Source organism: Urocampus carinirostris, chromosome 14 (genome assembly GCF_059441175.1).
Source record: "Urocampus carinirostris isolate Australia breed hairy pipefish chromosome 14, RoL_Ucar_1.0, whole genome shotgun sequence".
Classification (NCBI taxonomy): domain Eukaryota; kingdom Metazoa; phylum Chordata; class Actinopteri; order Syngnathiformes; family Syngnathidae; genus Urocampus; species Urocampus carinirostris.
In genome coordinates, this window is record NC_142362.1 from 29,286,316 (window position 1) to 29,298,696 (window position 12,381).

The following is a 12,381-nucleotide window of genomic DNA, read 5'->3' on the forward strand; positions in this document are numbered from 1 at the left end:
CGGAGCACTTCAGGCACACTTGGCTTTGATGCGCTCATCTACTGAAAGAAGCACGTAATATCCGCTTCTTATGTGCTAAAAAGAATAATACGTTGAAGCGAAAGCATGTAAAAAGGTGGCGTCTTTCTCCTTGGATTCTTTGAAACAACCGAGTTTGGCAAAATCTTGCCTTTTATTGGGTGAGTCCTTTTATTGATGCACCTGATATACGCTTAGCCTAGCTTAGCTTGTTATTCTAATTATATTATCTGTCACGCTACGAACATTCACACACACACACACGCACATTGAAATGCATTAACGTAAATGTTATTTTCCAGGCCAGCAACGACTTCCACTACAATGTTCCTATTCTCTGGGAGGGAGTTGTGTTTATTTCTCCCATGTAATCCACATTGCAGTTATATAACAGACTCTAATGATGCTGCTGCTATCTTGCTAAAAGCTGCCTCATCATAAAAATGTTTGGAGTGGGAAAGTATTGTCAGTTAGGTGTTCCTGTCTGCTTCGTGCTTTATTTGTAGTCGTGAGTTGTGTCCGGAAACACTCAACCACTTAAGTGCTATGTCAGTTGAGTTCTAAAGGTCTTGGGTGCATTTAAACATTGAATATCTCAGAAACTATTAAGGATATGAAAACACATTTAGTAAATTCAGAAAGCATGTGATCCTAATTTTTACATGGAATGTTCAAAGATGTATTGCGGATGGGTGGTTAGCGCGAAGCCACACAGTGCATTGGTCCAGGGTTCAATTCCAGCTTCCCCTGTGCAGAGTTTGCATGTTCTCTCAACGAGTAAGTTGTCTCCCTGTGCCCTGCGACTGGCTTAAGATATCTGGGACAGGCTGGCATAAGTTTGTTTTCTATTTAGAGCTGAAAGAGTCAATTAGACAGAAGCAGTGGACAGAGCATTTTTTTCTCCACATTTTGTTACTGTTAACGATTCATGGCCAATCAAAAAAATACTTAAACTAGTGACGTTATACAAGGCCCGCTAGAAGGCACTAACATGCCAACTCGAAATCTGATTGGCTTAACCAACAGTTTAATTGTCATTAATGTTTTGCTACAGGGCCTGCAGAACTGATACAGAAGGATTCTGGGTAGATTTCTGACCCTGGCAACAAATAATGGCTGAAATTCAACTATTGGGAATTATCTAATAAGTAATCCTGGACGAAATATAATTCAGTTTTTGCCCTGATGGCATAACACTCACCATCCAATTAATTTATTACCTAATGCGCCCCAGTATTGTCAGTAGTTGTAACAGCTTCTGTAATCCGTGTCTTGGAATAGCGGGCGCGTGGACCAATCCTTTAACATGGACAAATTGGAGAGATTTGTCTCGATATTTTTAACACATATTGTTCAGATCCACTCCAGATCTAAAATTCATATGTCCTCTGAGACAATAATGATACATTACGATACATTTGTCAAACTCATAGCTTGCGGGCGAACTGTGGCCCCCCCACCCATATCATTTTGTTTCCCGTGAGACAATGCTGTGAGAAGCACAAGAGAAAAATGAGCTAAATCACATCAAACAATGTTTTGCCTTTTTTTAATGTATCCACTGGATGCCGTGCAAGCCAAGCGCCACTCGCAAAGCACTCACTGTAGCTTTATGTATTTGCTCACTACCATTAATCAACCATAGAATTGTTGAGGAAACCCTTTTGGATGTTAGTTTACTTAAAATAAAATCAGTCATTTAATTTAGTATTAGTATGCTATTTTGGTCACTTTCCAGTCTGCCCGAGTTTCCCCGAGTTAAATAAACTTTAGTGGAAAATAATTCAATTGTTTTACAAATCTATAGATTATAAACAGTACACAAGATTAAATTTTAGTTTTGGAAGAAGAATATTGAGGATAAAACCCCTCAATAATTGTTTTTATAATTAAATCTTGCATAACTAAATCAGAATCTTACTGTGAGCCTCGGAAAAGACTGGTACGGCACACTTTTCATGCCTTTTAATTTACGTGCTAAAATAGGTTTGAAATCATACACCTGGAATCTTTGAGTATTTGTTTCATTATTTCTTCATGAAGAAAGAGTTGCTTATGGTTAAATTCTGCGCTTTTTTCAATCTAATTTCATTAAAAAACAAATGAGAGAAGGATAGAAAACCGCGAATGTATATTTTTATTGCATGTCAATTTAGCCTACTTTTGCTAAAATCCATACTATAGGCTACCGATCGTGCCTGAATATTGAAGTTAACTGGCTGTAAAATAATACACCGCAAAAATAATTTGAACCCATTTTAGGTAGTGAGCACATATTTAACTTAAGCGTTTAGCTGTTGGCTTTTAGTATTAGTATCGTATCTCATTGCTTTGGGGGTTGACTAGCACAACCTAAGCAACTAGAATTAGCAGCTCCTTTTATTTGTTGTTACCGTTATGGGGATTTTCATACTAAGATTTTACTTTTTGTGCATGCTTAAAAAAAAAAATCGATTAGTGCCATAACTTGCCATAAGAATATATATTTTTGTAGGTTTTAAGTAGCTTCAATTAGCTTCACTAGACTATGCAAAATTCGAAAAATGGTAAACTTTCCATCATCTTGTAGGCAAATTACGGTAAAAATTTGCCTTGAGTGTCGTACTACTGAAAACTGATGAAAAGCTTAAGTCAAATTATATACTACTGAGACTCAAAGTGACCATGTAGGCCAAATTCTTTCTTCTTTTTTTGCCCGGCCTTTAGCATAGTTTTTGATTTTTTGGGGGGAACCCGTAGCGGCTAGATGGCAGAAAATAATGTCAACTCCCTTTAGGTGAGGCTCATGTTATGTAAACTAAATGCTAATTTCTCAACCTACAAGTTTAAAACAAATACATGTTCCTATGGTAGTTCATGTTTTTTTTTGCATATTTTTTAAGTGAATGTATTTATATTTTAAATCAAATCCTGTTTACCACTACCTGGTGTTAAATATTATACACAGTAATTTTTTTCAAACAGATACCCAAATCTTAAATTACCGGTATCTCGTATTGATGCCATTAGTACATAAACTTTCCTTGTCTGCACCCAAAAATGTCAGACATTTTAAAGGAACATATTTCAATCCCAATATTTTTCCCATCATATTAAATTTATTTAATGCCAGTTTCATTAATTTGGAATTCTTTATTCTTAAAAGGCGACGTAAAGGCGGCCTCTACTTGTCTTGGCTAAAATCATTAAAAAGAAAATATTCACACCCATACTCGGTATTGGTACCTGCCTATCGCTACATTTTTAATGACATGTACAGGACTCTCTCAAAAAATCTGTAATGCAATTAATAAAACCAAATGACATGCAGTCTGGATTCGTTACTAGTCACCTGAAATATTTTACTTTTATTTTAATAACGCTGATTATGGCTCACAGCCTACAAGTATACTTTTTCATGATATTATAATATTTTGAGATGGTATATTTGAGTTAATAATCAGTAATATTAAAGAATAAGAGACTTGCAATATTTCAGTATATTTTTAATAAATCCACTTATGACATTTTTTTTATAATTGCACAAAAGAAACTAAAGAACTTAATCGCAATATTCTAATTATTTGAGACAGTCATGTATAGGTAGCGTGGCTGGTATGGAAAAATATTACTCACATTCACTCCTTTGAGTGATAAATGGTTTTAATAAACTGAGCAGACATTCTTCTAGATCGTAGGAGGAAGGCGAACCTCACACAAAAAGGCCAGAGCTAGCGTTTGAGACCAACCGAAAATGTAGATAAGTGAACCACACTTATCAACCTTCTGCCCATAATCCTTAATGAGTTGTGCATTTCTTTTCTCTATTGCGTATTAGTCCCGATTTGAGTCAGCAGGAGTTGAAAGTGTCCTTGCAGATTTCAAGGTTCGTACGGGCCATAGATTTTATGGCAAAAAATAAAATGACGCTGGCGCGCCTGCTCTGGTGGTTCATTTTGTCATTGCATTTCTTCTTCCCTTATGACTAACGGAAGCTGGTATTAGTTTGTATGGCGTTGTCATGTAAAGTAGGGCTGCTCCTAACACTTTTTTGGGAAAAAAATCGATTAATATGACAATTATTCTTTTTATTACTCGATGAATCGGGGGGCAAAAGGCACATTATTAATTTGCTCTTTATTCAAATATTGAAATTTTGTGGACAAACAAGAAAATAGTGCAAAAAACAAAATAATAAAATCAGTGTTTGTCAAATAACAAAGTACATACAAATGAATGCTATACACCTGCAAATATATCCTTTTCTTTTTTATAAAGTGCAAAAATAGGCATCAATTGGTGTTTAAGGAACATGAACTTTTGGTACGAGAAATCATTCCAAATCTGAACCCAGTGACACTCATCATCATGAACATTCCAGGTGTTTGTCAAATAACTTATCAATAAACAAAAAATACATACACATCAATGGTAAACACCTGCAAATGTATAAGATTGACTTTTTCAAAGTGAAAATAATAGGTGATTTTGTTGTTTAAAGGGACATGAGCTTTTGGAACAAGAAATAAATGCAAATGTGAAAACCCAGTAACATGATTTTCAACATTAACAAGCAAAAAGTAACCACGATTACCTTTTCTCACTCACTCACTATTTCTTCTTTGAGCCATATCATTTTTTTGTTTTGTGAAATGTGGAGTGCTCCCACACTTGCCAACTTGGGCTGAACGGTTTCATGATTTAAATTTACCATTACATTTAAAATTAGCGCCTTAGTTCGCACTCCACCTCGCTGTTATGCTTGCCGACTCCCGCTGCATTTGACGTGACTGGCTCCACGATGTGGTGAGTGACTCATAAACTGGGCGACACAACAAATTGATAAACTAATTCATTGCCAAAGCTTTTAATAATTGAATTTAATCTATTTTATCGATTGGTTGTTGCAGCTATAATTTTAAGCATTATTGCCCCCTATGTGTTGCGCCCAAGAGGACGGGTGAAGAGACCAACATGCCGGGTACTGGAGACATTGGAAAATTAGTTTTGAAAGTGCTTAAAACGTGTTTTAAATTGGCCATGAAAATGTTGTGCTACGCTTGAGATTTGTAGACCCTTCACAACTTCGCAGCTATTCGTATAAAACATGTTGGAAATTTAAAAGCTTTCATTTACATGCTGTATTGTGGTTTACTTATCACAGTAACGCTACTTCAATGGTTTTCATCGTGCATTCTGATTGGCAAACAATTGCCCTGCCCTTTTTCTGCTTGTCTGCCTTCACGTCAAAGCATATGTAAAAAGCTTGACAAACTTACATTATTATTATTATATACACGCAAATCTTTTTCATTTTTAAGTTTCTGTAATAGCCATCATGTCAACAAAACGCCCTGGACCAACAGCAGCACAAAAAGGCAGAGAAATATGTTTTCTATTGCCAAAAAAGTTGGACTTCTCTTCCCGCTAAACTTGCTCTTTTTTGGGTTTGGTTGGGTCCCGAAGGTAAATGCAGTTTTCCATAATGTCCACACAATTGTGACAAAGTATCATGTAAAGTAAAGTGGATCGTTTCTTTAATCCAGACCTGGGCACTCTTGTTCTTGAGGGCTGCATGTCCTGTATGATTTTTGAGGTTTCTCTTCTTCAACTCAAGTTATACAAATTATGAGCTCCTTAGCAAGCTGGCAAGTGCTTGGAAATACCTGGATTGGAGCAGACCTCAAAAAGCAAGCAGGGCATGCAGCCCTCAAGGACTGGAGTGCCCAGGTCTGCCTTAATCATTCAATGCATCCATCCATCCATTGTCTTCCGCTTATCCGAGGTCGGGTCGCGGGGGCAGCAGTGTTAAAAGGGAAGCCCAGACGTCCCTATCCCCAGCCACTTCCTCCAGCTCATCCGACGGGACCCCGAGGCGTTCCCAAGCCAGCCGAGAGACATAGTCTCTCCAACGTGTCCTGGGCCGTCCCCGGGGCCTCCTGCCGGTGGGACATGCCCGGAACACCTCCCGAGGGAGGCGTCCAGGAGGCATCCTTATTAGATGCCCGAGCCACCTCAACTGGCTCCTCTCAACGCGGAGGAGCAGTGGCTCTACTCCGAGTCCCTCCCGGATGACTGAGCTTCTCACCCTATCTCTAAGGGAGAACCCAGCCACCCTGCGGAGGAAACTCATTTCGGCCGCTTGTATCCGGGATCGAGTTCTTTCGGTCATGACCCAAAGTTCATGACCATAGGTGAGGGTAGGAACGTAGATCGACCGGTAGATCGAGAGCTTTGCCTTTCGGCTCAGCTCCCTCTTCACCACGACAGACCGGTACAGGGTCCGAATGACGGCAGACGCTGCACCGACCCGTCTGTCGATCTCCCGTTCCATCCTACCCTCACTCGTGAACAAGACCCCAAGATACTTGAACTCCTCCACTTGGGGCAAGACCTCCTCCCCGACACGGAGGGAGCATACCACCCTTTTCCGACTGAGAACCATGGCCTCGGACTTGGAGGTGCTGATCCCCATCCCGGCCGCTTCACACTCGGTTGCGAATCGCTCCAGCGAGAGCTGAAGATCACGGGCTGAGGAAGCCAACAACACCACATCATCTGCAAAAAGCAGTGACGCAATGCTGAGGCCCCCAAACCGGACTCCACCCCCGCCAAGGCTGCGCCTAGAAATTCTGTCCATAAAAGTTATGAACAGAATCGGTGACAAAGGGCAGCCCTGGCGGAGCCCAACCCTCACCGGGAACGAATCCGACTTACTGCCGGCAATGCGGACCAGACTCTGGCACCGGGCATACAGGGACCGCACAGCACGGATAAGACTGTGCGGTACCCCATACTCCCGAAGCACCCCCCACAGGGCCTCCCGAGGAACACGGTCGAATGCCTTCTCCAAGTCCACAAAACACATGTAGACCGGACAGGCAAACTCCCATGCACCCTCAAAGACCCTGAAGAGTGTATAGAGCTGGTCCAGTGTTCCACGGCCAGGACGAAAACCACACTGTTCCTCCTGAATCCGAGATTCGACTTCCTGGCGGACCCTCCTCTCCAGTACCCCTGAATAGACCTTACCAGGGAGGCTGAGAAGTGTGATTCCCCTGTAGTTGGAACACACTCTCCGGTCCCCCTTCTTAAAGACGGGAACCACCACCCCAGTCTGCCAGTCCAGAGGCACTGTCCCCGATGTCCACGCGATGTTGCAGAGGCGCGTCAACCATGACACGCCCACAACATCCAGAGCCTTAATGAAGTCTGGGCGGATCTCATCGACCCCCGGGGCCCTGCCACCGAGGAGTTTTTTGACAACCTCGGTGACTTCAACCCCAGTGATACGAGAGCCCAACCCAGAGTCCTCAGGCTCTGCTTCCCCAGAGGAAGACGTGCCGGTGGAATTGAGGAGGTCTTCGAAGTACTCCGCCCACCGATTTACAACGTCCCGGGTCGAGGTCAGCAGCGCCCCATCGGCACTATACACAGTGTCGATGGCACACCGCTTCCTCCCCCTAAGACGTCGGATGGTGGACCAGAATTTCCTCGAAGCCGTTCGGAAGTCGGCTTCCATGGCCTTTCCAAACTCCTCCCACGCCCGAGTTTTTGCCTCGGCAACCGCCAAAGCCGCATTCCGCTTGGCCAGCCGATACCTGCCAGCTGCTTCCAGAGTCCCACAGGCTAGGAAGGCCCGATAAGACTCCTTCTTCAGCTTGACGGCATCCCTCACCGCCGGTGACCACCAACGGGTCTGAGGGTTGCCGCCGCGGCAGGCACCGACTACCTTGCGGCCACAGCTCCGATCAGCCGCCTCGACAATGGAGGCGCGGAACATAGTCCACTCAGACTCAATGTCCCCCGCCTCCCTCGGGACATGGGCGAAGTTCTGCCGGAGGTGTGAATTGAAACTTCTTCTAACAGGAGATTCTGCCAGCTTTTCCCAACAGACCCTCACAACACGCTTGGGTCTGCCGGGTCGGGCCGGCATCTTCCCCCACCATCGAAGCCAACTCACCACCAGGTGGTGATCAGTTGACAGCTCCGCCCCTCTCTTCACCCGAGTGTCCAGAACATGCGGCCGCAGGTCTGATGAAACGATGACAAAGTCGATCATCGAACTACGGCCTAGGGTGTCCTGGTGCCAAGTGCACATATGGACACCCTTATGTCTGAACATGGTGTTCATTATGGACAGACCGTGACGAGCACAGAAGTCCAATAACGAAACACCACTCGGGTTAAGGTCAGGGGGGCCGTTCTTCCCAATCACGCCCCTCCAGGTCTCACTGTCATTGCCCACGTGAGCGTTGAAGTCTCCCAGCAGTACGAGGGAGTCCCCAGGGGGCGCGCTCTCAAGTACACCCTCTAAGGACCCCAAGAAGGGTGGGTACTCCGAACTGCTATTTGGTGCATAAGCACAAACAACAGTCAGGACCCGTCCCCCCACCCGAAGGCGGAGGGAGGCTACCCTCTCGTCTACCGGGGTGAACCCCAACGTACAGTCATTCATGAATCATTCAATGATAATTAATTATTAAACAAATGCTTGAGCCTGCAAATTAGGCTAATAAGTAAATAAATAAATGGTTCTACTTTGCGGGTTTTGACTCTTTTTCTTCTGACATCAACCCTTGATTTGTCCAGTTTCCATCATCAAATTTTTGTGAATCACACAACTTCCATTTCTAGATCTGTCTTTCTCGTGATCCTGTAGTGCACAGATCAAAAATGAGACGTCACTTGTTTCTCTCTTTACTGTTGCTTGTTAAATAATTTCAATCAAACTTTCTATGTTCTCTGAAAGAAGTTTGTTTTAAACAAAATTAAGTCCTCGTGGGGAAAAAATAACTATAATCATTTGAATTTTGCTTTGACTAAAACACATCATAAATGTAACTTGTCAAGTTTAGTATGTTTTGATCTTGCAAGAAATTTAGAACGCCTGCAAATGGCAATCATTCCAGGGTTAAGCCTTCTTTCCTACCAAATTAAGCTGGGAAATGCTGCAGCTCTAATCCAGTAGTATCTGGATCATTTTATGCAGCACTCAGGGGAGCGATGCACGCTCAGATCTGGTTGTGCTCCAATCAGGTTTCCTCTGGAAAGTCAGGCTATTCTTTGGTAACTTGTCTACCTTATCAGTTCTTCAGGGTAGGTACATGTGCTTAAAATCCTTAAATGGTTGAATCCTGATATATAAAAATCCCAAGAATTATTTTTATTTGTCTATGAAAAATGTGTACCAACCCTGATTGTTGTTTTCAACAATAATGGCATTGGGCAAAACGCCGTCACTGATATGACTCGTTTTCACCAGCTGAGGTCACATCGTACAGTTAGTTGTTGCCTTTACCTCTTGTTCTTTCAAATATCAAACGTTGAATCATTTTGCAACAAAAACATTTATCCGGGGTTCCCACCAGAAAACTGTGTAAGTCCTGTGGGTTAGATTTGGTGTGGACCATGAATTTAATTAGACATGTCTTTGCAATTGATGCTTAGTAAGTATCACCTGAGTTTGGAGAGTTAGTGATTCCTCAAATTCCACAATGATTCATCTTGCAGTGCAGGTAATGGCAACTCCGTTGTGCTTTGCCATCGAGCCTAAGCCGAAGCAAAATAGTTGCTTAATTTGAGGGTTGTTGCTGTGACCCGGTCAGACCTTGAACTTAACCTACTTGCAAATTTTTGTGTGACTAAATTGAGTCTGTGTAAAAAATGGTCTCATCACGCACGCAATGGCCCCTATTTTTAAGCACTTTAGGAAATACTGGGTAAATCTAATTTGTGTTTCCTTTGCAGTTTGTGATTAGTTTTTTTCAAAATGTTTAATGAAAAAATGTTTTTCATTCCTGTCCTACCAACAACAAAAAAACTAAAGCTTTTCCACTAATGACACTCATTCGTAGGAATGTGTTAGTCAGAGGAAAACATTACAATGTTTTCTGATTAAATTTCCAAGTATTTAACTGATTTAATCATCAAGAATAATGAAATGCAGAATGACAGTCACTACGATTACATGCTAGGAATAATCTGAACTGCTTTCAGAATTCGGAGCAAACTGAATAAATTACGTAAAAAATTTGCATTGTCCTCCATAAACCTCCGACATTGAATAACGTATTAAATAAGTACCATTCTTGTTTTGTCCTCGCTCCAAAAGTTTGCTCTATTTCTGCGTGTTTACAAGTAGTGCTCGCCAAATGCTTACCACTGTTTGCCAGTAGCACCGACCTACACTTTTATGGGCGTATACAATTATTTCTCTCTGTGAGGACAGTAAATAAAATGGAACTGTACCAGAGAAATCAACCAATACACATGGGGCATGTTTAGCGAGTTATCCGTAGTTGGCATGCATGATTTGTGTTGGTGCTACAAGTCCACAGTTCTTGGCATTGCCAAAAAAAGAAAAAAGATGGGTCCTGGATAAAGAAACTGGCATCCGGAATAATGTGCACAAGCAATCGGACCATTTGAATACATGCTCGAATAATCCCAGAATGAAAGGACTGACCGAACCATTTCAATCGGACTACTTGTGTTCTATCAACATTGTCTGATTTCTGTGTGTGTTTACATGGCTTTACATAATGAAAATACGTAAATGCATACTTGCATGTAAAGGTAGCAACTATAAGATTTGATCATATTGTTTTTACAAATTGTTCATGTTGGCTGAACTTGTCCTTTTGAAGTAAAGTAAGGGAATTCACGAAACAAATGTCAATTTTCTTTTTGTGCAATAGGAAGCATTGTGGGTAACATGCATTGGTGATTTTTACAGCAGTTTAGGAGGTTTAACATTGCATGGGGAAGTGAAGGCGATGTCCTGCAATTTTGCCAACTTGGCCACTCAGTGACTCATTGTTTTGCAAATGAGCTACGTAATTGTATTTATCATAAATTATCCCCTGGGGAATTAAGCATTTACAAAGAGTCAACAAAGAAAGTTGATATTTTTTAATTTTAATCGATTGTCTTTTTCATATATTATGGAGAAAAATGTATTTGATGTTGTCACAGACACATTGTTTGAACATGCTGCCGGTTGAGTGAATTGTGGCATGGATCCCGAGGAGGTCGAGCTGCAGAACGACTACCGCTATCGTAACTATGCAGCAGTCATCGAGAAGGCGCTGCGAAACTTTGAATCATCAAGTGAATGGGCAGATCTCATCTCCTCCTTGGGCAAACTAAACAAGGTAATGGCTGAATTTCTTTTAGGTTACCAGATCTTTAGGATGCCGTCCAATATCATAGTAGTCCATACGTATAATGGTCAAGACAGCGGACTTGGGTTTAGTTTGCTACTTTGCATATGTTTCACGGCTTCCTTCAGGCACTGCTGTTTCCTATCGTTTTTCACAAACACATCTATTGGTATGAATGCATGACCGGAATAATATTGTTCAGCATGTAGAAATCAGTGTTTCCGGTTACATTTCTTGACACAGGCACAGATACTCCCAGCGTGTGTCAGCGAGAGTATGCGCTGTAGCACGGGTGACTAACCAATATTCATTCTGACTGACAGAAAAGTAGTAGAAATACACACCATGGCATTTGCGATTAATTATACAACGAGTAATCTATTTTAATTAATTTTGTATTATATATTATATTTTGTAATAATGCAAGTTTATGAAACTCTGGCAAAACCAGTATACGATGGTGGCCCGCCAGAATTTTATGTATGAGAAATGCTGAGAAATACAATCCATAAAGAATAAAAGCCTTATTTTCCAAACGGGAATAACTGATTACGATCCCTTCCTGGTTCATGGTTACGTGTTCAAAATTTTGTCATGCTTTTAAAAATGACAGCTTTTGCTTCTTTCTCGTTACTCTCCGCTAGGCACTGCAGAGCAACCTCCGCTATTCCCTCCTTCCCAAGAGGCTCATTATTGGCAAGCGTCTGGCCCAGTGCCTGCACCCTGCTTTACCTAGCGGGGTCCATCTCAAGGCTCTGGAAACCTATGAGGTGATTTTCAAAATCATTGGAACCAAATGGCTGGCCAAGGATTTGTTCATTTACAGGTAAAATGAATAAATGGAAAAGCGAGGTGAGGTTCTATGTGTGCTTTGCAATAATACATTTGTTTTTGCATTTTAGCTCAGGATTGTTCCCACTGCTAGGCCATGCAGCTATGGCCGTGAAGCCTATTCTGCTCACACTGTACGAGCGTTATTATCTGCCATTGCAGAGGGCTTTACTACCCAGTCTTCAGGCCTTTATAACTGGACTGTTGCCAGGTCTGGAAGAGGGACTAGAGGTGAATGACAGGTATGTTAGACATGGGCCGTATTCAGGGCAAAAGGCGATTAGAGCCAAAAGTTAAATCAAATTTTCAATTAAAAAAATTAAGTTGTTTCCATCACTTGCGAACTAATATGCACACACATAAACAGTCTCACTAAAGTGCAAGCTCA

The 12,381-nt window shown here is 41.8% G+C and overlaps 1 protein-coding gene across 1 annotated transcript in view; it reads left to right on the forward strand.

Annotated features, from left to right (window-relative positions):
• The window catches only part of dop1b (DOP1 leucine zipper like protein B), a 47,339-nt gene continuing 34,958 nt past the window's right edge, over positions 1-12,381 (forward strand). The window contains exons 1-4 of the mRNA XM_088352278.1: positions 1-179; positions 10,975-11,153; positions 11,807-11,988; positions 12,065-12,235. Of these exons, the coding sequence (XP_088208404.1) occupies positions 11,016-11,153; positions 11,807-11,988; positions 12,065-12,235 (491 nt within the window). The 5' untranslated portion in view covers positions 1-179; positions 10,975-11,015. The remainder of the gene's footprint in view (positions 180-10,974; positions 11,154-11,806; positions 11,989-12,064; positions 12,236-12,381) is intronic.